At 36.0% G+C, this 26,855-nt stretch overlaps 1 protein-coding gene across 3 annotated transcripts in view; it reads left to right on the top strand.

Moving 5' to 3' along the window:
• The first annotated feature begins 286 nt into the window (after window positions 1–286).
• Window positions 287–26,855, top strand: part of LOC110797121 (uncharacterized) — a 41,595-nt gene continuing 15,026 nt past the window's right edge. The window contains exons 1-24 of one of the 3 annotated variants that reach the window (XM_022002216.2): window positions 287–493; window positions 706–969; window positions 3,429–3,589; window positions 4,616–4,681; window positions 5,241–5,358; window positions 5,522–5,631; window positions 5,733–5,828; window positions 14,327–14,447; window positions 15,733–15,800; window positions 16,681–16,767; window positions 18,007–18,159; window positions 18,259–18,354; window positions 18,540–18,599; window positions 18,686–18,804; window positions 18,912–18,999; window positions 20,357–20,461; window positions 20,544–20,645; window positions 20,723–20,775; window positions 20,873–20,936; window positions 21,038–21,172; window positions 22,800–22,912; window positions 23,000–23,093; window positions 24,505–24,724; window positions 26,240–26,370. In XM_022002216.2, coding sequence (XP_021857908.1) covers window positions 729–969; window positions 3,429–3,589; window positions 4,616–4,681; window positions 5,241–5,358; window positions 5,522–5,631; window positions 5,733–5,828; window positions 14,327–14,447; window positions 15,733–15,800; window positions 16,681–16,767; window positions 18,007–18,159; window positions 18,259–18,354; window positions 18,540–18,599; window positions 18,686–18,804; window positions 18,912–18,999; window positions 20,357–20,461; window positions 20,544–20,645; window positions 20,723–20,775; window positions 20,873–20,936; window positions 21,038–21,172; window positions 22,800–22,912; window positions 23,000–23,093; window positions 24,505–24,724; window positions 26,240–26,370 — 2,601 coding nt within the window. In that variant the 5' untranslated portion in view covers window positions 287–493; window positions 706–728. Of the gene's footprint in view, window positions 494–705; window positions 970–3,428; window positions 3,590–3,645; window positions 4,122–4,615; window positions 4,682–5,240; window positions 5,359–5,521; window positions 5,632–5,732; window positions 5,829–14,326; window positions 14,448–15,732; window positions 15,801–16,680; window positions 16,768–18,006; window positions 18,160–18,258; window positions 18,355–18,539; window positions 18,600–18,685; window positions 18,805–18,911; window positions 19,000–20,356; window positions 20,462–20,540; window positions 20,646–20,722; window positions 20,776–20,872; window positions 20,937–21,037; window positions 21,173–22,799; window positions 22,913–22,999; window positions 23,094–24,504; window positions 24,725–26,239; window positions 26,371–26,855 lie in introns of those variants that run through there. The other 2 variants (XM_022002215.2, XM_022002217.2) reach the window with 2 other exon arrangements.

Genomic DNA, 26,855 nt, shown 5'->3' with positions numbered 1-26,855 from the left:
GTAGTGCCATTGGAATGGATATGACCTGAATTTTGCAGCTTCTCTCTCATTTGATTTCGCGGCTTCTTCCTCTCCTCTAATCCTCTGTTCTACATTATTTCTCTCTCCTCTTCAGCGTTGTTTCTTTCTACTTTTTTGTTTGGTAATTTGGCACGTGTGAACCCTTTGGTGTACGTTAATATTAACGTACCCCCGTTGCGCGCAAGACCGATTGTTTTTTGGAATTTCAAGTTTCTTCCGCACACAAATATATACTCCGCATAAAAAAAGACATTGAAACACGAAAATAAAAGCAGTAATAAAATATTTTATTTCTCCAAACATTTTGATGCACAAAATTTGATTCTGCTACTACATTCTTCCCCCTTTCCTTTTCATATTGAACAATGTCAGCAATTTCTCTACGTAAATTCCTCTCAATTTCTCACTGAGTTAAGCGATTCGACTCGTTGATCTCAACTTTGCATCTCAAAATTTTTTCTAATTGTACAAGGTAATCGGTCGATCTTCACGCTTTCCAATAATTTTTTTTTTCTGATTTTTTGTTGAAATTTTCGACTATACTCTGTGAATTAAGTTGAAGCACAGTTTATACCTCGTATATAGCATTTTGTTATGACGAAGTTTCATTTATGTTTGTTGATTCAATTTAAGTTATGATTTGAATGTTTGGAAGTTGAATTTGGTGTTGATTGTTTGTTGAAGGAGTTCGATTTGAGTGTGAAAGTATGGAGAGTTTGCAGCAATTGGAGGCATTATGTGAGAGGCTATACAATTCACAGGACTCGGCCGAAAGAGCTCATGCTGAGAATACTTTGAGATGTTTTTCGATGAATTCGGAGTATATTCCGCAATGTCAGTACATTCTAGACAATGCATTGACACCGTATGCATTGATGCTCGCGAGTTCGAGCTTGTTGAAGCAAGTTACGGACCATTCACTATCGTTGCAGCTTCGCCTTGATATCAGTATGTGCAGCTGACTCTGCCCTTCTGTTATTTTTATTCTCTCCATGTTTCCTAAAATGATTATGGTTAGTGATAAATTTTTTTGGAATACCATTTCTCCGAAATATCTTTACTAAATTGAGTAATGTGTGTTTATATGGCACTCGGGCAATGTGACAACTGTTTATGCGAAGGGAGTATCAATATCTAGTTGATGTTGAATGAATGTTTGAATGGAACTGAAAATCTTCTTTTCCCTTTGATTTTGAAGAGTATACTTTTTATACACCGTCTACTTTCGAGAATGAGTTGCTTAATTGGATAAATTGTAGAATGGACTAAAGAAAGCTGAAAGCATCACGAGTGCGCAATCTTTTAAGCTTTGGATTAGTACACTGAGATGGACTATAGCTAACATGTCATGTATTTTCATGTAATGCCAGTTAATTGTGATGCTATTGTTTCCTAATCAAGGGTCAAACAGAATCCTCTTGAAAACGGTATGATATGAGACTATATGGCTGTGTAGATCTAAACCATGCCTCCATAGAAGGGACTCTTGTGTGAGGATCAGTGTGTGAAGATCAAGGTTATTTATGATTTGGTTTGGTCTTTAGGAAGTCAATTTCACTGGTTGTGTATTTTACAGAAGGGATGAACATGCTGTTTGTATTACTTGTATATATTTATAAGTAGTATGCTTTGGTTTAGTATTAAAAAACCGAGTTTCATAAGGCGACAAGTACCATCCTGTATTTTAGAGGAGTGATGAATTAATAGTTTGGTTTTCCTTAAGTGATGCCATTCCATTCTTATCCAAATATTGGCAATGACAACGTTTCAATGTTGACATATTCGGAAGCGTCTATATTGAGTTACTTTTATAACTCAAATTCCAAAGTTCTAGTGCACCTTAGGTATGAAAAATTGACAAGAAATGTCCACAACTGTGGTCGATCTATTGTATAAGGTTCCAACTTTCAATTAACTAGGATGGTCCCAACTATTAGACTATCTTCTCAAAACGGTCTTGTTTGACTGATGACCTAATAAATCAGTAATTTTTTAGTTACTTTTTTTTTCTCTCCTTTTGGCCCTTCTACACCTTAATTACCACCAGCCAGCCTCTTCTAACCACTACCACTACAACTTTTTTGGTTCCGGGAGGTCAAATCTTCCTCTCTTAGATACTTCCAGTCATGACTATCAAAGTATGGCTTTAACCTCCTCTTCTCTCTCTCTCTCTCTTACTCTCTCTCCACCATTTCTAATCCACAACAACCAAAACAAACCTGCAAAAAGGGGCTGCAAACAAGGTGTGCAAACTCACAATAATCCATCTGGTTGAAAAGGAGAACACTAGAGGGAAAACCTAGAGAAAAGAAAGCAATTGAAGAGAGAATTTTGAGGTTCTGCAAGTTTTCTTTGTTACATTAGTTGGAAGAAAATTATTTGATTTCTAAGATTTAGAGAGAGTGACAGTACCGCACTACCATAGTACTATACGGATTATCAACGAAGAAGATCTTTAATTTTCAATTTTAAAATTTTAATCCAATCTGCACACGAGGACCCAAAATGTGAAGGCTCGTATTTTCTTGGAGGCTGAGTTTTTTTGTAAGGGTGATGAGGAGCAGGTGGAGAGGTTAATTGAATTAGTGTGCAGACTGAGGCTGGTTCTTGGTTGTGTTTTCGATGTGGGAAGGTGATGTGAAAGTAAAGGATTGGTGGTGGTGCTGGATATTTGTGGAAAGGGTTTAGCAAGATTCAGGTGGTAGTTAGAGAGGTGTTTCTGGATAGTGGAAACTTGCAAGGGAAGGGTTCAACTGTTAAGGTGGGGGTGGGGCTGTGGATTTGGTGGCAGCTGAGGAGGGTGGTTACTGGTGGGCTGGTAGTATTTATGGGAGCATGGGAGGGCCAAGGGTGAGAGCCCGGAGGGGTGCTATTATAGGAAAGTGGGAATAAACTAATTGAGTTTTTTAGAAAGACCAAGAAACATGCCACATATCACATTCTAACCTGCTCAGAAGGTTACTTCTGGTTAATGACCGATTCCAGAAGATGTTCGCCAAAGTCAGGACTGCTCCTAGTTACTCAAAAGATAGGACTGGTTACAGAAGGATGACCAAAGTTGGGACTTTGACAAGTTTCCTCTTAGATTTCATGCTGTGAAATTTGCATCTGGTGCTGGCAAATGTTTTTTTGCTGTCATGTTGGCCTTATACATCCAATTAGTGATTTAGTGATATGTTTAATTGCGGTGAGTGGTTCTGGATAATTTAGAAGTGGTTCGTTGATCTGTATTACCAGCAGTATACAATCTTGTACTCTAACTTTCAGCTTGGCATCGTGTCTTAAAGCAGGGTGATCCAAACCGCAGGGAGTGTTGGAATCATCGGCTTAAAGCCAATCTCAGCTATGTTTGAGCTCACTTTTTACTCTTGTCTGATCTCTTTGTTTATTTTCTACTTTTGTGCAAGGGAACTATCTGATAAACTATTTGGCCACAAGAGGGCCAGAATTACAGCACTTTGTGATACAATCTCTCATTCAACTATTGTGCCGACTCACAAAGTTCGGCTGGTTTGATGATGATAGATTCAGAGACGTTGTTAAAGAGTCCATGAGCTTTTTTAACCAGGTGCTTGCAATACCACGTTTCAAATATATTAATTTATTTCATTTGTAATATTGACATTTTGCTGCATAGTACTCAAGAATGTTATATTATAGATAAGTCCTGTACTGCCTTTGAGTTGTCTTTAAACCTTGTTCAAGTTAGCAAGTATCTTCACATGTTTTTAGTCATCAATTCAACCTAGCAGTTTCAAGAAAAGGCATTTCAGAAGTAGAGATGACAAACACATTCCTCTATATTTAGCAGACAATTCATTTCCGGACATATTCCAATTTGCTGCAGTTTTCTCTTTAGTTAACTTATCCTTGTCTAGATTGGCCATAAGTTTTACTGTTTCTTTTCCGTTGCTTCTCTAAATTCTAGGATTGGAGCCCTTCGTCTACTACTTTTTGTTCATTGGACTACTTTCCTTTATGACTTTATCATTTTTGTTTTTGTTTTGGTGTGGAGAGAGTGAGAGACCAACTAGTTACAGGAAAAACTGTTACATTTACATTCGGACTTCGCTAGCCTGTCGGTGATGGGATCCATACAGGTAAATTCATAGACTAGTAGCTGCTATTGTGACGGAAACTCTGAAACAAAATATACTATGGCAAGTTTGTTTAGCTAGTCGTAGTTTGATGTGCATGGACAAACCTTATTAGTTGGATTGAAGCTCAACAAGAACGAGACACTAAAGATAGCTTTGGAACCTCAAATGGGGTTTTCGGTTTTCCTATAAATCTAATTTCTTGTGATGCATGATGTAGTGGAGTTTTACTGCATTATTTTCTGTTTATGGCCAGGTCCATTCTAGAAGGATAGAATCGAGTATGGCTAATTATTTTGTTGTTGATGGAGCTAATTATATTATTATAGTTATCGTTGCAACTATCTAACTAATACTAGCCAAAAATTGATGTTTGATTGGAGAAGCTATGAACTTGCAATTATAACCTCCTTTTGAAGAATACAATTAGAATTTAAGCATGTCTTTCTTGTCATTTTGTGAATTAATCCTGATTCTCTTTCTTGTAAATATATCAGACAACACCGCATCACTATGCTATTGGGTTGAAGATACTAAATCAGCTTGTTTCTGAGATAAATCAGGTTTGTCTTTGCATTAATATGTTTCTAGAGTTTGTAATATAGGGACTAATGAAGTAGTGCATTATTTTTATTTAACCGCCACTGCTATTCTATTGTACTTCGTTTTGTACCTTCTTGTATTTTTATTGATCAAAACCTAGCTTCGCGGTTTGGAATTATTTAACCGCCACTGCTATTCTATTGTACTTCGTTTTGTACCTTCTTGTATTTTTATTGATCAAAACTTAGCTTCGCGGTTTGGAATTAATTTTAAAAAAAGAAAAAAAAAGTCACCTTTTGTACCTTGCCAATAGTTGAACTTAAAGATATAAATGAAATGCAATTTGCTGAGTACAGATTTTATTGGTTACTGCATTCGCAGTTCAATGTGCATTACAAAATATTTATTCGTGCATTCTCTGTTGTCCTAGCTAATATTGCTTTCATGGTATTCATTCTGGGTTACTTCATCAGTCTTCTTTTTATTTTACTATCATTTAGTTACTTATTACTTTTGAGTATTATGTATATTTATTTATAACTGCCTACTTACGTCTATGTTCATTTCTTTAATTGGTAGCCTAGTTCAGGGTTACCAGCTACACATCATCGGAGGGTGGCATGCTCCTTTAGGGATCAGTCACTGTTTCAAATTTTCCAAATTTCTCTAACATCCTTGCAGCAACTCACTAGTGATGGTAATATGTCAAATCATCTATCTTGTCTTGTTTTTCTCTTTGCATTAACATTATAATCTTCTTACTGTTATAATTTCCTTTTAAATTTTGATACATTTCGGTATAATTGATGCCGATTTCTAACTTTTCTCTATACAAAAACTTATATTGATGTCACTTGTAGTGACAAGCAAGTTGCAAGAGCTGGCGCTTTCACTTGCACTTAAGTGTTTATCTTTTGACTTTGTTGGCACAACTGTTGATGAGAGCTCAGAAGAGTTTGGTGCTGTCCAGGTCAGAATCTTATTTAAAACTCATACTATCATTCTTGTTCAGTTGTTTAATGCCTGAACTAAGTCAATGTCTATCATTGTTTACTCCTGGTGTCATTGCAGGTTCCATCCTCTTGGAAACCCATCCTTGAAGATCCTTCAACACTAAAAATATTTTTTGACTACTATGCTATAACACAGCCCCCAATCTCAAAGGAGGTAAATGATGCATTTTTCATTTCTATTTTTATTTTTCTGTTAATTTTTATTTTTAACATAGAAGGTTGGTTATAGATGGTTACTGAACTCTATGGCTCCATCTGAATATATCTTTTAACCAATGTTGTAATTCTCGGACTCGCGTTTCCCCCAGCCCTACCTGTGTCGACACGACCTCACCCGAGTGCTGACACGGAATACTAGTCGGACATGGGAGTGAGTAAATGGACTCGCCACTTTCTAACCCTAGATCTGAAATTGATCCCAAAAAAAAAACAATTAAGACATTTGGGTTTTCTTCTGCTTGTTAGAACAACTCGACTGGTAAACTACTCAGGCATCTAAGCTAGAGGTGTCAAATCGGGTCACCAGATGGACTCTGGGTTGACCAATTACAGTTCGAGTCTATTCGGTTCGATTAAATTCGGGTCAAAAGTTTTCAGGAACAAATCGGGTTTGGGTCGGGTCTATTCAACTGGGTCAATTGTTGTCGGGTCCGGGTAAATTTCGGGTCGGGTCAAGTTCAGTTCAGCTCATAAATGGACCAGGTGAAACCGTGTCGGGTTCTAACCAGGTTTGGTCGGGTCAGACTCGGGTCGGGTAGACTTTGACTCGGGTCATTCCCGTTTGGAAAGATTCAAGTCGGATCAATTCAAACCAGGTCGATTTGGGTTCGGGTCATTCACTTAGGTATCGGGTTGGTTCAATTTCAGATTAGATCTTTTCAACTCATTATCGATTTGTTTTTTCATTCTATTTCTAATTAATAAACTAGTAATCTACGTCTCTACGAGTATTTTTAATTTACTAATTACAACATTGTTATAATAGTTTGTTACTCCCTCCGTATTTATTTAAGGGATACACTTGCCTTTTCCGGCCGTATTTATTTAAGAGATACACTTGCCATTTTTAATAACATATCAACCCCACCATCTAATTAAATAATACATCTAATTTACCTTATGACCCACCATCCTATTAAACAAATATTTTCATAAACCCATTATAACACCCCGACAATTCTCCTTTTTCTAAAATAACCCTTTTTATAAATATAATTATAGAGAATTATCAAAGTGTTATCGCCCGTGTGAAAACGTATCGGCTTATTCAGAATTTTGCAGCGGAAAACATAAAACTAACTTTAATTTATAAATAGTCAACTACGGAATTAACTCCAAAATACCAAACCACGAAAAGCAAATTCAGCGAACTAATTCAATAAGTTTAAAGTCCATTTAAACCAAACTAAATCCAACTTAGAAAAATATATTAAACTACAAGCTCTCCAATCCCGAACCCAATGATGCATCATCTTCAAACCTGTAGATGGACAATGCTTATTGATCCTTAGAGACTGCTCACCAAAATGGGTCATCACAGGATCAATAAGGCATAGCCATGATCAACACACACAAACAAAACACGCAATCAGCAAAGCTGAGTACTACATACTAAATCAATAATAATTCTAACATGATTCTATAAACGAACAATCCTAACATGATTCTATTAAACAAACAATCCTAACATGATTCTATTAAACGAACAATCCTAACATGATACTAATAAAACATAGGATAACCAAAACATATTGACTTGAAGACTATATTTGACTGAATTATACCTTTGTGTCATTAACATTATTTTAATTGAAATAGTCAATGGACTGAGTTGTCTACTAGAAACTTCTTCACTAAGGAAGACGAGGTACGGGCGCGACTCCGTAAACTCCAATGACCTGCGATATCGAGGGACTTTTGAATAAAATAGAACCGGTGATCAATCCGGCCCAGAGAAAGCCATAGACGACCATGACCCCAACTCCTGATTGTCCGTCACTTTAGACGTGCACAATCTAAAGCTATTGCTACTCGGTTTCACTTTACATGATTTACGAATTAAAATCTGTTATGACTCAACAATCACATAAGTCGTACAATCAACAATTATTCTCCACTGTTTTATCTTGGAATTAAGTAAGTGATCACAGAGATGTTAATCAAGACTTATTCCAATTAATCCAACTTTTCCTTTAATGCTGATCAACCCCTCTATATGGGTATAAGGTTTCAACTTACTAAACAAGGTCCCCGGCCCTCATAAAGTAGTGAAAAACTAAAAGGGAACAACGATCAATCGATCTGAATCAATGTATATAAAATAATCTAGTGTTCCCAAACAACATGTTTGCATCAATCATCCATACTAACCTGTTATAATTCTCATAACGAAATATATGTTCAACATGTTCATCCAACAATATTAAACATGTAAATTTCAACATAACTAAGTTCATCGACAAATTCAACATGGTTTCAATAATAACACACATCTCCAAGCACACAGGTATGTACATACCTTGTGTAAACAAACTGCAAGACTACTTTAATAATTCAAAAGTCGCCTAAAGAGAATTCTCCGCCTAAAACAACCAACAAATATTCCCAATCAATTTCTAATCGTTCGCAACCATAATAAAACATTCTAAATACATCCTAAACCTATTTAGAACCTTCCCCAATATCAATACTTGAGTATTTGATTTCCTAGCATAATAATTATTGAATTAGTGATTGAAATCCGTTGAAAACTCTTTGCAAACATCATACTTTAATTTTCAGCAACATAAACTAATTTCGAACTACTCCAAAACATAATTAACATGTTTGAAATCATAAAAACAATAACTTTAATCATTCTACCATGATTTCAAAACTATTAAAACCTTAAAAATTCATGTTTTAATAATTAAAATTCTTATTTCAATTCAATCATATAATCTGAAAATTAATAATTTAATTATGCAAAACATATAATATGGAATTCATAATTAAATCATAAAAACAATAAATTTAATTCAAGAAAACATAGATTAAATTAATAAAACATAATAAAAACATTAATTAGTTTTATAAGGTTTAAGAATTAACCAAAGAAGAAGAGAGGAAGGAGTTGTCGGCGGCCAAGGTGGCGCGCAGCGACGGTGGTTGCGGGGAATGGGCCGACGCGGCTGGGCGCAAGTGGTGGCTGTGGCTGCGGCTGGCGACGTGGTGGTTCCGCATTCGAGCAAGAAACAAAGAAGAGGGGAGTGCTGGTTCACGAAGGAGAAAGGAGAAGCAAGGTTGGCCGGCGGCTGGGCACGGCAGCAGCCATGTCGGCGGCGGTCAGGGCTGGTGGCGAGGAACTCGCAGTGATGGTTGTCGCAGCACATAAAGCACGCATTAAGGAGGAGAGTAATAAAGAACGAGAGAGAAAAGGGAAACGAAACAGAAGAGGAGGGAAGAGTTTACCGGACGGCGGAGGACTGACCGACGGCGGAGGACTGACCGGACTGTCGTGTGGTGGAGCAGCGGCAGTCCGATTGATGCGGCGGCTGGAGCAAGGAGGAGGCTGAGTTTGGCGAGTTTCACGTGAAGAGGAAAGAACGTGAAGAGGGAGGAAGGGAAGGCAGACGTGAAAGAGAGGGGAGAGGAATTAGAAAATTATGTGGGTTTGAGAGTGTATTTACTTGGGCTTTACTAATTGGGCTAGGGTTAGATTTGTGTTCTAGTGTTTGAATCCAAAACCGATTAGAAATGTTTTTGTTCAAATTCTTTCAAAATATAATTTTAAAATTATTTTTGATTTCATAGATCATTGAAATATTTAAAATGTATAAAAATAAATATTCTTAAATTACATATTTATTTCTAAAATTCGTAAATTCTATTTAAATATAATTAAATATACATTAAAATATATTAATAAAATGTATAAAATTACGGGGGATTACACCCATCCCATCTCCTACCCCACCAAAATGACATGGTCCTCACTTGTTTACTTATTAAAATATCTACCCAACCCCACTTTCTTTATTATTTTATTTCATTCAATTCTCCTTCTTAATACCCGTGCCCGACCAAGTGTATCTCTTAAATAAATACGGAGGGAGTATAATTCCGTAAGTTATAAGATGATTAATAATTATATTTAATGAGAACCACATGTAAACACTAAAGTACGTAATATATAAATCTATAAGAATATAACTCTTAAGTTGACATGAAATCAAACCTGACTAAATAATTAACGATTATAGTCTATAAGAAGTTAAGAACATATATCATAATTAAATATACTCCAACTACAACTGAACAACTACTTTGTATAACTTATCACATCAATTCTTCAATTTACTAGTAGTCCTAACAAGTTTATGAGTTGAATTGGATCATAGCAATAGACATAATATTCATTTGCATATATCATGAATTGGATCATATCAATAGACATTTAATGATTATTACTCGTATACAAGTACTTAACAAGAAGTAGCTAGCTAATTAGAACTGATAACGTTATATCGAGACAACATAGACTTAAAGTATGAAACAATAAATCTATGAGATTGTCTCTCTTTCAATCGACATGAAACCAAACATGGCTAATATGTCAAGTGTTAACGAACGTAATGTGTATAGGAACATAAATCCACAAGACAATAATGTACTTTACAAGTATAAGAATTGAAAGTATAACAACTAGCCGAAAATAACTTATTATGAATTGGATTAAATCATTAGATATTGATTGATTTTTACTACGGGTGTTTATGAGCTAGCAGAACTCGCGAGCTACTCGAACCCGACTCGGTCAAAGCTCGACTCGAATAACCTCGACTCAAGCTCGAGATCGACTCGAAAAAGAGTCAAGTATCGATACTCGGCTCGGCTCGGCTCGTGAGAAGCTCGATTTATTTATACATAAATATAACCTTTTATAAATATAAATGTTTTATCATTTTTACTCAACATTTAATCCCTGGGAAACTTATCGAAGTTATTCACACATATATGATACGGAGTATATCGTCAAAGATAGTGTATTCATTCGTTTCTTTATTTAAAGGTTTGTAGTATGTTGGAAGTAGATAGACAGTGGCGATCTCATCTTCATTCATCATGACGTAGTACTTGCTTGAACTGCATGGCACAAATTAAAGTCTAGCTAGGTTTGCATCTTCTTCAGCAATAACTTTTAGCAAGGTCGTATAGTTTGCCTTCTCTGCATCATGTTTATAGATAAAGCTCTGTTTTCTAGTAAAAAAAGCTATATTATTTATGCTCCCTTCTTGAGGGGCGATAATTATGACTCACTTGTCTTGGCAAATACTGGTATGTGTTTTTTCTGTCCCTCTCTTAGACCAGAATTAAGGCTCCTTCTTAGCAACAACTTAATGTCTTTGCGGCAGAAACATTTGCTTCCCTTGCTGATTTTCTTACCTCTTTCTATCCATTTTTGCATGCTGTATTGAGTGCTATTGAGCTGTTTGATATCTATTGGAAGGGAACTGAACTTGCCACAGGCCTACAGCATGTTGATTACGTTCTTCCTTTACAGGATGCCTAAAATCTTTAGTTAACCAAATGAATATTCATTAATTTGAGCTGTTGACGTTACGGTGTTTTAAAAAATGTATTGGGTTGGAGTTGATCTTGTATCTAAAATGTAAAGTTGAAATGAAATAGCAATATTCCATCATTAGAAAGCTGTTCGTGCACAATCAGGCATGAACGGAGGAGGAAAGTTAGATAAAAGTTAAGAAACATTTTGTCCCACATTGGTGAAAAAAGGGAGGGAGGAGAGAAAGAAATATTATAAATATAACTCTTTTAGTGTGAGAGTGTTACAAATCATTTCCATTTGGGCTCCCATTTGGGCTCATTTTGATATATTGATTTGAAGTATAAGCTTTACATGATATTGAAATTCTCGAGCTTGAGTTTGATATTTTGAGTTTATTTTGAGCTTGATTTTAGTTTTCGAGCTTGAGTTGAGTTTGATGTTTTTGAGCGTGTGAATTTTTGAGTCGAGTTGAGCTTGACTCTACGCTTTTGAGTTTGAGTTGAGCTTAACCAAACTCGAGCTCGGCTTGGCTTATTAGAACCCCTAATTAATACTAGTATACAAGTACTTCTTGTAACTTGTAAGTAGCTAATTGGAACCTAAAACGCTATATTGAGACAACATGAACATTAATCTATGAAATTGTATTTTTTTTAGTTGATACGTAACCAAACATGACTAAAATCTCTAGTGTTAACAATCAAAATGTTGTATTGGTGTATCTCTATTCTATAAGTATACAACAAGACAATAACGGGACTCCACAAGTATGAGATGTACAAGTATAACGACTAGCCGACAATAACTTACCACCAATTTATCAATACTTCATTAGTTTAAACAAGCTATTAAACAATTATAGCTTTATTAGAATAAGAAAGGGAAAATAAGTTATCAAATAAAAAATAAACAAGTACGTGAATTTTAGTAATTAAAAAAGTTGGAGGTAAAATTAAGTGGGGTCAGATATTGGTCAGGTTGAAGCCTAATCGGTTCAATACTAGGTCGGTTAGATAATAGTTCGGGTCAAATCAAATATTTTTCGGGTAAAATCGTTGTCGGGTGGAGTTTAGATCGGGTCAAGCCGGTGTAGGTTAGATAACAGTTCGGGTCACACCAAATCGGGTCAAATCAGATATTTTCCGGGTCAAATGGTGTCCGGTGAAGTTCAGGGTCAAACCGGTGTCGGGTGTAGTTTGGGTTGAATCCAACCGATGATGGGTGGAGTTCGGGTCGGACCAAACCGGTGACGGGTGGAGTTCAGATCGGGTGAAACGGGTGTCGGCTAGAGTTCAGTCGGTTACAAATCGAGTTTGAGTCCTGAATTTTCCGGGTCAAACCAGTCCGGTTACACTTCGAAACAGGTGGTTTTTTCGGGTCGGGTCAGCTTCTAACATCTCTAATCTAAGCCCCTCCAGCCACCTTCTCCAGTGACGACTTATTGATGTTACGGGTCTACTGCTCACTACTGAGTTTTTATCTACTTTCTCGTCTATCTATAAAAGCATTATTTTTAAATGGAGGACAGGCTGCCCCTTTTATTTTCTTTCTCCAGTATTATAGGTTAATAGAGGGGCAATTGAGTGGGCTAGATGTCTTGTTGGTTTTGGGAAGTAATTGAGTAAAAAGTAGGCAGATTTATCCTTTCCCTATTTAAGCAATTGCATTTCTCAAGTTGTCTATTTTAACCTCTAATATGACTTAATTAAGTACATATTTTTTTTACTAGAAAATCATTCGCATTCGTTTATGACAAATAATTCTAAAATAATATAAAATAATATCATCATTTGATTGCCCATGTCCCGGAGTCCATATCTGAAATTTGGACACCTCTGAAATGTGTCCGCAGGTGCTTGATTTTAGATTTTTCTATGGCTGACTCTTTGGATCCATACCCAAGTCGTATATTCGTACCCTAGTCGAGCATCATAGGCCAATGTTACTTGGACTCTTCATTTTACTTATAGTTTCTTAAGTACCCGTGTCATCTTTGACTATTTGACGTGGGTATGGACACTAGACATTTCATTTTGGGCCAGAAAATATGGAATATTTTTTTATAACATTAGCTGTAGTCTGAAACTTGGGTCTTGGGCACTTATCCATGTCCGACATGAGTATGAAAGTCCAATTAACAAAGCTTTAACTGTTTCTCTAATTTTGCATGTACTGTCAAACTATTAAAACATCATCCTACAGGTTGTAGTAGTTCTTGTTATATAGGTCGTTGGGTGTTGTTGACCTCTATATTTTACTATTATCATTTTTAACTGAAGAAGAGTCGTACAGGAATTACACTATGCCATCTTTGTGGGCAGCCATAGAATAATTCTTTTTCAATCTTAATGGTAGTTCCTTATTTTTTCTTTTTCCTCTCGTAGCAAGTTCTCATTTACGTATACTAACTTATATTCCATTTTCCTCTTCTATTTTCACTACTTTGCTAGACAAGGCTTAGGATTTGCTTTGATGTAGAGGAAATCAGTATCTGGTATTGTTCTCCTGATAAGGAAATCTTCTGGTTTTAATTCCCCCAAGCCCTGTATGTCTAAAATCAACTTACATTTTATGCATATGCATCTTATCTAGTTTGCTTCAGCCACTAGGTTTACCATACCTATTTTAAGGTGACTTTAACATTCGTATGCAGTCACAACCTCACAGAACAGGACTGGCACTAAAACCAGCTATTTTTGTTTAACAAAATTAGTCTCAAACTTGTGTTGATTTCAGCATATCTGCGAAGGTATGCACAATTTGGGAGCTGATAGGCTATATGCATGACCCGAGTCTGTTTTAATTTCTGAAAATTATTACAAATATGTATAAGGTTCTCTGGTTTCCAGACATGGTGGGTTTTACCTGGTCTTGCTACTGTCACATTTATTGTACAGTGTTTATTGATTTGGCATATAGACTCTCTTCTTTAGTGCTTCCTTGGTCCTGCACTCCTATTGATGTTGCTCCATGACTTTAGATACGACTGAACAAAGCATGAGCAATTTGATTATTATTAGTCATGGATTTGGCTACACATGTCTCTTGATTATGTTTTTACAGTTGACTTATTCCTAATTATTCAATCTTCCTTTTGTTATCAGGCTCTTGAATGTTTAGTACGTTTGGCTTCAGTACGGCGCTCTGTTTTCTCTGACAGTATACGTTCCAAATATTTGGCCCATCTAATGACAGGAACCAAAGAAATATTACAGAGTGGACATGGTACTTTTTACTCATTCAAATTTTATTACTATGAAAACATTGTTGCAACCTGCAGACAATGATTTTCTTGAGTCTGTGGTTAATGATTAATGAAATAAAAATTTGATTATTCTAAAATAAAAAAATTAAATTTGTTTTGGTGTTTCTGTTATGATGGGATGAGTATTATACTGCTTCCTCTGGACAAGAAACGTGGGGCTTATTTTTAGTGTCTTTCTGCTACTTTGACTTAGAGAGTTGTTTGTTGGCTGTTTGGTAGCTCAAGCTGTAGGAATTTTCTTAACTGTATACATATTGAACTAGGTTATATTGTAGTTTCCATGTGTTCATCTTTAATTTCGCTAGTTTGTAAGTTCATATTATCTGAATATGATCATCTGGATGTATTCCAGAGGTTTTCTGGAATTGGGGGGGGGGGGGGGGGGGGGGGGCGATGGTCTAGATAATCGAGCCCGAGGCATCCTCCATATTAATGTAGACAATCAATCATAGCTTAATATTGGAATGGAAGCTGAAGTTCACATGCCCAAACTTCTTTCGAAACGTCATGGTGTAAAAGAGACGACTACTAATTTCATGAAGAAAAAAAGTAGGCTGGCGAATAAAGAAAACAGAAGACTTCATTGGATGTATGTGGTGTATTTTACAATGTTTGAAAGAGGGTTGGTCTTTGTTTTGCTAGATTTACTGTTTGCACTTGCTAATGGAATTGGATTGATTTTTTACGTCTGTTACGACTTACGCCTCTTGCTAATGGCTATTTGGGCCTTTACTCGTATTCAGTTTGACTTGTGTAAACTTATGCACAACTGGAACTTTATTGGACTTCTGGGCTTCTACTTTTCTGTATTTTCTCTTCCTATTAGTTGAGGCTTATCTTTGATAGAAAAACAGCAAATATAAGTGTTGTTGCTGCAGACCAAACCAGTATATAGAACCTTTTTCTAATTCTGCAAACATAACATTCTGCAAAACATCACACTCTTAAAGTAAATACAAAATCCCTAGTCTTTCCAAATTCCATATGATTTCTGATGTGTATGTTGAAGCTGGAAGGTGTAAGGGGAAGCTCATTACGAATTGGAGTGAAAATTAGTTCCTCTTAATTATGACATAGGTTCATCATGTTAACACACGAGGTTTATGCTTTTTTTCTGAACAGTTTTGGCTTTAGCTTTTTATTTATTTTTATATTTTTTATTTTAATGACTTTTGAAGAGCATGACTATGATGGTCATCTTTTTCTCCCTTTCTGATATTCCAAGAAAATTCCAACGCATTGCAGGTCTTGTGCAGCATGAGAACTACCATGAGTTTTGCCGTCTTCTTGGTCGTTTTAGAGTGAATTATCAGGTTAGAATTGCATAATTTTATTATTGATATGTGATACATAGAGGTCCTTCTGAAGGGTACGGTGGAAGTCAATGACCGACTATACTGACTCCTGCCTTTTATTAATTCAATTTTTTGTTGGTTTATATTGCTTAAATGAAGAAGACTAATATATGAAATAGGATTAAATTCTTGTTGCAGAACTTTGGATGTTAGAGCTATAATACTTGAAATTTTTTTATGCTCACTATCTGCATTAGTAACTTTTGGAGCTCAACCTTCAATATATTAGGTATTGTTGCATAAGAAAAACTTCTTGAATTCATGACAAAAATAATTTCCAGTCCAGCTCTAAGCACAAGTCTTCTTGGTCTAGAAAGAATTAGGGAAAACAATTGTTGAAAAAAACCTCGCTTAGCTGTGCTGGATTTTATCTGACCAAAATTTGAATGAGAAATCATAACAAAAAGGCCCGATAAAAGATATTTGAAGAATTGTTTGTAGCAGGGCTGGGTTTGTGAGAAGCAATCAGAAGATAAAGAAGTTAGAGTACCTCTACAGCTCTAGTTGAGTAATCCACAAAATCAAAATCAGCTCATAAATCTTTTTGGTAGAGAAAAGCTAAATGTGTGCTGATTCTTCACTAATGAATTACAAAGAAGAAAATTATATGGAAGAACATCCTCCCTATCAGATTCTTTACTTGGGAGAACGTTACCGACTTGTTCAGAATACATATTTTTTTCTCTAGTGACCAACGGGAAGACAAGACAATTTTATGTTTATGGCTGAAGGAATCTGCTGGCTTGTCATTCCTTCTTGCATTCTTTGTGGTCTGTAATTGCTTGATTAATATGTGTTTCTAAGTTGTCATCTGGGAAATTCAATATCTGTATTACAGTTGTCAGAACTTGTGAACTTGGAAGGTTACAGTGATTGGATACATCTCGTTGCAGAGTTCACATCAAAATCTTTACAATCTTGGCAGGTTAGTTTCATGTATACCTTTTAGAAAATTTTATACTCTGACAGTGACCCCCTGTAGCTCAAAAGAAATATCTGTTTATTTTGACATCAAATATCTAAATGCACTTTACCAGTGTTTATCCTTTCTAATTTGAGAAATTTCTAATTAAACAGCTTCTTCCCCATTTTACTTCGGGTTTTGTTAGGAAACTTACATAACGTGAAGGTTTAATTAGTGCTAGATACTAGTCCTCCTAATCCAAAATAAGTGTTTTTGTGAGTCATATACGTAGGTTCGAGTATTTGTTTGATGCTTGATTAAAAGGATTATATTACCCTCAACGTTATTTGTTGGAAGAAGAAATGCACATGTTATAGGGAGTGAAAGAAGGGTAGATCAGGAAAATAAGGTGTTTTTTTTAAGATCTGGTCATCTGTAGCAGTGACATGGTTGCTTGGATTGGAGTATAATGACCGTATTAATCATAACTAAGCACATGGGCTGAAGGCATTATGGGATTTAAGTTTTTTATTGAGCTTCTATGTATTCTGTTGCTTGCGGTGCTTTCCCTTCATATTTTGTTTTCCATGTTTATTCTGGCAAGCATAGTTTCTTATACTTGCCCGAAGGAGAATGCCTAGTCCTCTTGTTGTATTTGGTTGTTTCCCACATTTCAATTATACTCCTGCTGACAAAAAAGAAGCTTCATGTTTGAATTTGGCATGGGGTTTAAGAGTTGTTCATAAGTATAAATTAAATACTTGGAAGTAGATAAAGGGAGGAAAAAAATTAGCAGAGGAAGTGTTATAATAGGCTTTATAGAGAGAGAAAAAGGGCTGATGTGAAGGTGAGAGTAGAAAGGAAAATATATATTAAACCATTGACTTTTACTTCAAAGGGTAAGAAGATGTTTTTGTTGTGAGTTGGGGCATCCAAATACAGTAATGTTGAACTTTAATTTGGGTCGGAGGGAGTAAATTCTTTATTGTCTCAAAAAGTTCTAAAGCAGCGCTTAGTTTTTATTATTGCTATAGTGGAACTTATCTTCGATTATTGGCTGTAATGTACTAATGTTATAAACTCCCTGTACTTGAAAGATCTGTCCTCTTTTTGTCTGAGAGGTCGTTGATGTATATTTACTCGTACCCTGTCGTTGTATTTGTATATATTGTCTTCCATTTGGCTCTATTCTATTCAATTACTTTTGATAGTTTACGAGTTGGCATAACCCTATTGTTTACCTTGTGAATGGTGTATAAGTGGGCCAGCAGCAGCGTATACTACCTTTTAGGGTTGTGGTCAAGGTTGGTAACATCTGTACCATATTTAAAAAGTGATGCGCCAAGTTTGCTTGATGAGTTTGTGCCTAAGATCACGGAAGGCTTTATCACTTCCAGATTTGACTCTGTGCAGGTTTAGTCTCTGATGATGCATTTGCCAGTGTTGTTTTGTTTCACTTTTTACATTTTTAGTTCTGTATGGAATTTCAATTTTTTTTTGTTTTCCCTCTAGGCTGTGCTTCCTGATGATTATTCTGAAAATCCCCTTGACAATGTTGAACTTCTTCAAGATCAGCTTGATTGTTTCCCTTATCTTTGCAGATTCCAGGTTGATCCTTTTCCTTTGCTTTGAATTTACTTCTTTATATATGCCTTTTTGTTTGATATGCTTATATCCCTACTCTTTAGCTGTTTTATAGCATACATACGGAGTATGATATAGAGATATAGACTACAAAATCAATCTTCATATCTTTACAGCATTGTTTTCTATTGGTTTACTTTGTTTTGCAGTATGAACGCACCAGCCTCTATATGATAAATATTGTAGAGCCCATTCTGCAGAGCTATACGGTAATGTTAATGATTTGTGGATGAGACTTCCATTTGATTGATCTTGGTAGTGAAAGTAAAAGATATTTACTAGTACGATGTTACAGGAAAGAGCCCAATTACCTGCCAGTGATAACAAAGAGTTATCTGTTATTGAAGCCAAACTCGCATGGATTGTTCACATTATTGCTGCTATTCTTAAAATCAAGCAATGTACTGGCAGTAGGTATTACAGAAAAATTGAGCCTGCTTTTCTTTTATAACATGTCAACGAGCAATTGTGTTTCTTTTTGGTGGGAAGTAATTGTTTGTTATCATTTTACGTTATTGCAGTACAGAGTCACAAGAGGTCCTTGATGCTGAACTCTCTGCACGTGTTCTGCAATTAGTGAAGGTTACAGACAGCGGATCGCTCAGTGAGGTATAGTCACAGTGATCAATTTAAGTTCTTTTAATGGAAAGGTCGCAGGCACCCCGATTTATTACGAACTAGTGTCTTGCTGCTAGGTGACTGAAGTGCTGTACCCTAGATTGTTCAATTCGAGTAGTTGGAAGCATGACTAGCTTATATTCTAGTGCGAATATCACTGGGCACATGGGATCCCTTGTTAATCATCAACAACCACATTTCAAGGATACATTCTCCCAAGTGGATGATATTGATGTAGTAACACACTACCGTGTGGTAAGGGTGGAAAACTTTCCAATTGTGGAGTGAATAACCATGCATGCACTTGCAAAATGCTGGCAGCGCAGAGCGTGCACTTGTAGTGGCTTTAATTTATGTAAATTTATTTGTTTTGGGATTCTGGTTGAGTCTTCTTTAGTACCTCATATACCTGCTTTCTTGGTTTTTTCCTTAGTGTAATGCTCCGTTTCCTTATGTTGTCGTACTCTTCCTCAATGGAACAGAGTGATGTTTCCTTGTCTTCTGTTGGTGTAACTTTATTTTTTGGGACTCGTTTATTTATCTGAAGAGATTCACATGGAATGGATCCTACCCATGTCATAACAAAAGAGGAAGAACAAAAATAAGGTTCTTATGGGGATTTTGATCTGCTTAACCTTACCCTTACCCTTAACCAGTCTACATCATGCTGGACTGTTTTTGTAAGAACTAGTACTGAATACCTGCAGACTACATGTTTGAAATTATATAGTCGAGTAAAAGCTGTGTTACGAACTGTGTTACGAAACATATTCACGAGTGTTAGTCTTTCGCTTCATTTCTCTATTGTTTACATGTAAAGCAAAAGTAATTGGCAAAATCTTTTGTTTTCACTTTTTTTTCTTTAAGTGTTGCCGGTGGTTCGCGTTAGCGCAATGGCTTTCGCGGTAGCTCTGCCCTTGCTTCATTACTCTGGATTTTTATTTTACAACATCCTATTGATAATTGAATTTGTTTGTAGTTCTTACTTTCCAAGGTCAAGTTTTTACTCTTGTTGCCTTCTGAAAGATTGGAATTTAACAGTTGGAGTAGGTTAGACTACCAACATGGTTTTACAGGGAAATTGGGGCCCGTTTTAGCAGGTTGTTGCACAATTTCTTAATGGAAAAACCAGGTCCACTTTGTAAGATGTTATTGATTGCAACTTCTTTTTCAATGTGAAAGAAAAGGTTATTGTTTCTTCTGCTCTTTAACATTTATTAAGCATGATAATAGGTTGAGAGAATTTCCGAGACTTGCTTTTGCGATAACCATTAATTCTCTTCTGATTGAATCTTTTTTTTCCCCAATAATCATTTATAGAATAACCTTTGATTTATGGATTTTGCAGAGATATTCTGAATTAAGCAAGCAGAGATTAGATCGTGCAATACTCATGTTTTTCCAGAATTTCCGGAAGTCTTATGTTGGCGATCAGGCCATGCATTCTTCCAAGGTAGTGAGGTCTGATATTTTATTACCACACAGCATCTGAACTATAAAGTTGTGCTTGAGACTCTTATCTTTAAGTGCAGCAGTTATATGCTCGTTTATCGGAGCTTTTGGGGCTTAATGATCATCTAGTTTTGCTAAACGTGATTGTGAGCAAGATAGCAACGAATCTGAAATGTTACACTGAGGTGTGTCTTGGTTGGTCATTTATTCTCAGCAGGTCAATATATTCGCCTAAGCTAACCTCCACTTTTCTTATATATAGAGTGAAGAGGTTATTGATCATACATTGAGTCTATTTTTGGAGCTGGCTTCTGGGTTAGTATTATGTTCAGCTTGATTGCTTTATGGCTGTATTCCAAAAAAAAAAAAGAAAAGACAAATAAAACGACGTAGTTACTGGTTGTTTTTGCAGCTATATGACCGGAAAGTTTCTTCTGAAGTTGGACACTGTCAAGTTTATAGTTTCAAACCACACGGTACTTTGTCTTGTGTATTAATATCTACTTATATCTGTTTTGGTAGTTGAGGTACTTAAGTTCCAAGTGGTACTGACTCTTTGTTGACCTTTTAATTTCAGAGGGACCACTTTCCGTTTCTGGAAGAGCGTAGGTGTTCTCGTAGCAGAACAACTTTCTATTACATCATTGGGTGGTTAATCTTTATGGAGGACAGCCCTGTCAAATTCAAGTCTTCAATGGAGCCTCTTCTGAAGGTATCTCTCTTATATTTGGTGGAAAAGTGATGAAAGAAAGTCATACAAATAGTTGCAGTCAAGAAGTTTATGTTTAGAGTTTGATCTCTCTTGAGTTGCCATTCTTCATCCAGCCGTATTATCTAAGGAACTGAGGACTTAGGACATAATCATTCTTCTTATAATATTGTCCTATTTGCGATTAAGTTTCAGTAATGTGTTAGGATAAAGCCCATAAAATATTTGATGGTATAGAAAAAGCTGGCAAGGTTTTGTAATCCGCTGTGTTTAATTGGGTCTTTATTTCATCATTTAGTCTTTGGCAAATTTCTTGCTGGGTTTTAGTTGATTTATGGAATTTGTTTTTAGGATGACTGGCAGACTTTTATTTGCTACTCCCTCCGTCCCAAAATTATAGTCCTGTTTTCTAAATCGGGCGTCCTATAATTATAGTCCTATTTCCTTATTTGAACATGAAATATTTCCCATGTTATCCTCACTTGGGACCACAAAACAAAAAGAAAATGTACTTTATTCCTTTTTACATGTACTATTTTCTCTTCCCCATGTACTTTATTCCTTTTTACATGTACTATATTCTACTTTTTCAACATCAATGTACTATATTTCAATTTCCCACACACTATATTCCACTTTTCTTAAAATCCATGTTTTTAGTCAAACAGGACTATAATTTTGGGATGGAGGGAGTATATACTTAAGAGCTGCTAACCTTTTTGTATAGTACCCTGAGATTTTATTTCTTAGTTATTTCAGCCTACCGTAAACGACTCTTAAAATATAAATTCAATGCCACCCTGTTTGCTAAAACATAATACATCCATAAGTATATCAATGACAAGGAGCTATGCTTTTGGAGAACCACAAAGTCACAAAGGGCGGTGATGAAGTCCATGTAGATGAGATTCAAGCACAGGTCCTAGGCATCGCCCCAAGACTTTACCAATTAAGCTAGCTGAAATCCACGACGATGAGGGCTTTGCCGTTTGACTATAATGCCTTATCTAAACAGTTCACTCTCTTAGTGTTCATTCTCCGAGAAAAGTATTCACTTTTCCTGATTTTTACTGGTTAAACTGATTTTAACTGATTGAAACTGAATGTTACTAATAAAAGTGATTTTTTACTGTTTTAGTTGTGTACTTACCTGACTCTGTGAAGTTCTGACTTTTAGCGACTGAAACTGATTAGAACTGATTTTTACTGATTCAAACTAATTTTACTGGTTAAAAACTGATTTTTACTTAATTTTATATTTTTAAGTTGAAATAAACAGGGCCATATCCAAATTAAGCTGTTTAGTCTTTTATGGATTGGGGACACTCCCTGATGTCTTAATATATGTCTTTATTTTTAGCCAAGTTCCAAATTAAGTTGTTAAATCTTCACTGATTAGTAGGAATTTAGAAAGTGCTTGTGCTCCCTTGATTTACCAATGAACCAACCAATGGCTGGAAAAAAAATCACCCAGCTAGGTACTCTTTTGTTAGAATCAAGTTATGACTGTGAAGACCATATCAACAGCAAAGGCGGGACTTCTGTGAACTTCTTGTGTTTAAAGTTACTCTTTCGGCCGACAAGTTATTGAGGTTCAATCCTGATTTCTGATATAGGTTGTACTTTGTAGGTTTTTTGTTTATTGGAGTCAACTCCTGATACAATGTTCCGCAGTGATAATGTTAAATACTCATTAATTGGGTTAATGAGGGATCTAAGGGGAATTGCTATGGCCACCAACAGGTAACTTTTTCTTGGGGGGTTTTTGCTTGTCTTTCAATCTTGTTATGGAGCTGGATTTTCATGATAAATTTTCTTTGTAAACTTTAGTCGAAGAACTTATGGGCTCTTGTTCGATTGGTTGTATCCCTCAAGAATGCCAGTTCTCTTGAGAGGCATTTCACATTGGGCTGACACTCCTGAGGTATGAATTCTACTTATTCTTTGATGCCTCTAGAATATAACTTATATGGTAATGTGGATTAAGGCCCTATGTTTTAATGTTAGACTTGGTATTTTACACTGAATGGGTCTGCATTATGTTATGCTCTCGTGCTTGCCCTTGTTAACTTAAAATGAGTTATTAACTTGGCCATTTCTTCTGTGTTACTGACTTACTGTTGTGCTAGTCTGGATCTTATATTATGTTGCCTGCCTGCGAGGTATATGCTTGTAGTTCTTTAGCTGTAAGTAAAGGAAATTTAGGAAACATTCTCATCCTGCTGAATAAGAATTTTGGCTATTTATGGTCTTGGGGTCAAACTCATTAAGTAGTTCCGCCTCCTTTTTTAAATTATAAAGCATGCTAACCAGTAACCACTAACACATAGAGTTTAGCCAGCTGAAGTAAAAAATACATAATATAGTACCCCGACCCAGATTTAAGTTGTCTTGGCTAATTGCCTTTGATGTCACCGCCACAGGAAATGGCACACATATTTACGAGTATGAAAAAGTAAGTGGTAGGGCAGTTAATTTTTCAACTTAATTACCCAACTCCACCCTCCTTTCCTCTTAACTGCCAGATAGTCAGTATTCTCATTCCCCACGGCCCGCTTGCTCAATCTTCAACCCCCTCCCCCCCCCCCCCCCCCAAATTTTTTGTGTATGTAACAAGAAAGGAGATTGAGGGGAGAGAAGCCATAATATAAGGTCCTCAGTAGTTGGAATTATTGCAGATTTTAGTCAGTTGGTGGTTGGACATCCTACGCTAGAAATTCCCCCATCCCCCCTCAAGCTTTGAGATAAACACAGGAAAAGAACATCTTACATCATTTTCTTTTGGTCGAAGGATGGTTGGTATATGGTAGGAGGACTTGGCCTACGTAAATCCTACACCCTCCTTGATTGCATAGAGCTAAGCCTAGACCAAGTCGATCCTGGAAATAAGCTCAAGTAGATTGTGATTGGCTAGGCTTATTAATTCCTCGAACAGTAAATTGACTTCCAGAGTTGCATTATTGGGTGACAAAAATATTCTTGCTTCACATCTGCACTTCAACTAGTTACTTCTTTTATCAAGTTACTTTGCAGGAGATAAATGCGAGGTTGCTATTCTCTTTCAAGAACTGTGTTTGTGATCTCTTTCAAAGTTATAACCATGCATTTGATATGCTCGTTTCTTATCATTTCTCTGCTGTCATTATATCTTGTGTTTTTTTCCTCAAATTTTCTGTGTCTTATTCAACTGTATATGCTAGATAGTCCTTTTCAGCTTTGTACATAATAATCCTGTTTCTAAAAACGTATGATTCTGCTTTTTAAATTTTTTTTAAGAATTTTGTTTGGATGAATTATTCACTTTGAAAGTTGAATTCATGATTACATTTTTACAGGTTACAACCCCATTATTAAAATTCATGGCTGAGTTTGTTCTGAATAAGGCCCAACGTTTGACATTTGACTCTTCTTCTGCCAATGGAATACTACTTTTCCGGGAAGTAAGCAAATTAGTTGTAGCTTACGGCTCAAGGATATTATCTCTACCTAATACACCTGAAATCTATTCCTTCAAGTACAAGGGCATATGGATTTGCTTAACTATACTGGCAAGAGGTGAGAGCATCTGTGCTAATCTGCATGCTGGAGTTATTTTTGTAATTTTCCTGCATGTTTTAAGAGATGAGTGTGTTGTGTGTGATCATAGATCCTTCAAATTAAGGCCTTATCCTCCCGACACAACCTGCAATCTCTCCTGCTAAAAGACAACTCAAAGGATGACGACTAACGTTAAAAAAGGATGGTCATAAAATCAACGTGAATGCATCGGTTCTATCTGTGGTTTGCTCAAAAACTTTCAAGTGGTAGTTATGTAGTCATGTAGACGTCTCGCAGGTGTTATTACGGGGATGCATGTCTAGGTGTGGAACTTATACATTTTCTGAAGTATCTAGTATTTTACTTGGAAATGCTCATGTAACATAGGGCCATTACAATTTGTAGTATCAAGTGTGTAGTATTGTAAATGGAAATGTTAATGTAAAATAGAGCCATCAGAAGCAAAGAGTACCTATTAACGTCTTCATTTGACATTCATAATCTCTTACTAAAAAAGGGTAGCCAAGAGAAACTTTTTATTTATGTTGTTAGTGGAGATTACGTTACATGCATAGTTACTATATAATTCTATAACATGTCATGTATATGCCTCCTATTTTTCATTTCAGTGTCAGCTTTTTATCTCCCAATTAAGTGTGTAGTCCTGTTCAATAAATGTTTGCAGATTTGTGATTGGTTTGGACCAAAGGCATGTAAATCTAGATGTGCTTGCTGATTGTCCAGCTCGTACACCTAAGTTGATTGAAAATTGTGTGTACTATGTTTTTCTAATGCATAACAGTATAAATCTAGATGTGCTTGCTGATTTGTCCAGTTGTCCTACTCATACATAATGAAAAATTAATCACCTAACTACATAAGTTGATTGAAAATGGAGTATACTATGTTTTTCTGATGCATAACAGTATAACTCCCTTCGTTCCTAATGATCGAGATCCTTCTTTTGGTTTGTCTCTTTGATTGTCTTCATCACTGAATCAGTGCATATTCTTACAATAATGTTTCACTGCAAAAGTGGGTGGCATCATATTTTCTCTCTGAGGGTTTTCCGGCACAAACTGGACCACTCTTTCGTCTAAGGATGCCTAACCGCTCACGTTTTTTGGCTGAGCCGTATCTTGTTGGGTGATTCTAAGTATTGGTGAAACGCTTAACGTTAGTTGCTCTTTTTATTATTTATGACAAGTCAAATAGGATGATCATGGTGTGATGGAGGGAGCATTATCTTTCCCCTGAACAGTATCCTAGAAAATTTGAATGAAAAATTGTGTTTTTTCAAATTAAAAAATGTTGTACCCTTGATTGATGACGAATAACTTATGCTTGATGATGCTCTAGGAAGCACCAGTAAAAATGAATTAAACGGAAAAAAGAAAAACAAAGGAATTTAATGTAAAAACTACTTGGTCTATGTATTCTGGATGAAAAAACATGTTCTGCTTATGTTTTGGGGTTCTTGCTTTCTAGACATTTCTTATGATGATTATTGTTCTTGTGTATATACATTTGTAGCTCTTGGTGGAAACTATGTCAATTTTGGTGTATTTGAACTTTATGGCGATAGAGCTCTTGCTGATGCCTTTGACATGGCTCTGAAGATGACATTATCAATTCCTCTAGGGGACATCTTGGTGTTCCGGAAGGTATGTTTTGCTTTACATAATTACATGTGGTGTTCTTTCTGTCTGAAATCATTGTTCTGGTCTATCGACATCCATAGCTGCTGTGAACTTAATAGGTAGATAACCCAAACATGTTATATAAGGAAGATATTCTATAAGGATTACCCCGCATAATTGTTTGATTTTCTGCAATTATCTCCGTTCCTCTGTGTAATAACCCTCTATTGGTTCTCAGCCAACAGCACCTTCACCATCTAAAAATACATCAAAACATCCTTTTTCAGTTTTTCTTTTGTTGCCACGTACACCAAAGTATCTCGAAGGCATAAATTCAGTCAGAGTCGCACTAATTTTAGCATTGGTTGCAAGTCTTTTCCTGTGGTGTTGTCTCTCACTACTTTTAGGCCTCCATAGTAGGCAGTGCATAGTTACTTCAGTATACGTTAGGGTAACTGTTGAAATAAAAGAAGTATTTGGAATATGAAAGGTTTTCTATCTGCACTGTT

This window comes from Spinacia oleracea, chromosome 4 (assembly GCF_020520425.1).
Source record: "Spinacia oleracea cultivar Varoflay chromosome 4, BTI_SOV_V1, whole genome shotgun sequence".
Lineage (NCBI taxonomy): Eukaryota > Viridiplantae > Streptophyta > Magnoliopsida > Caryophyllales > Amaranthaceae > Spinacia > Spinacia oleracea.
This window is presented reverse-complemented; position numbering and strand designations above follow the sequence as displayed.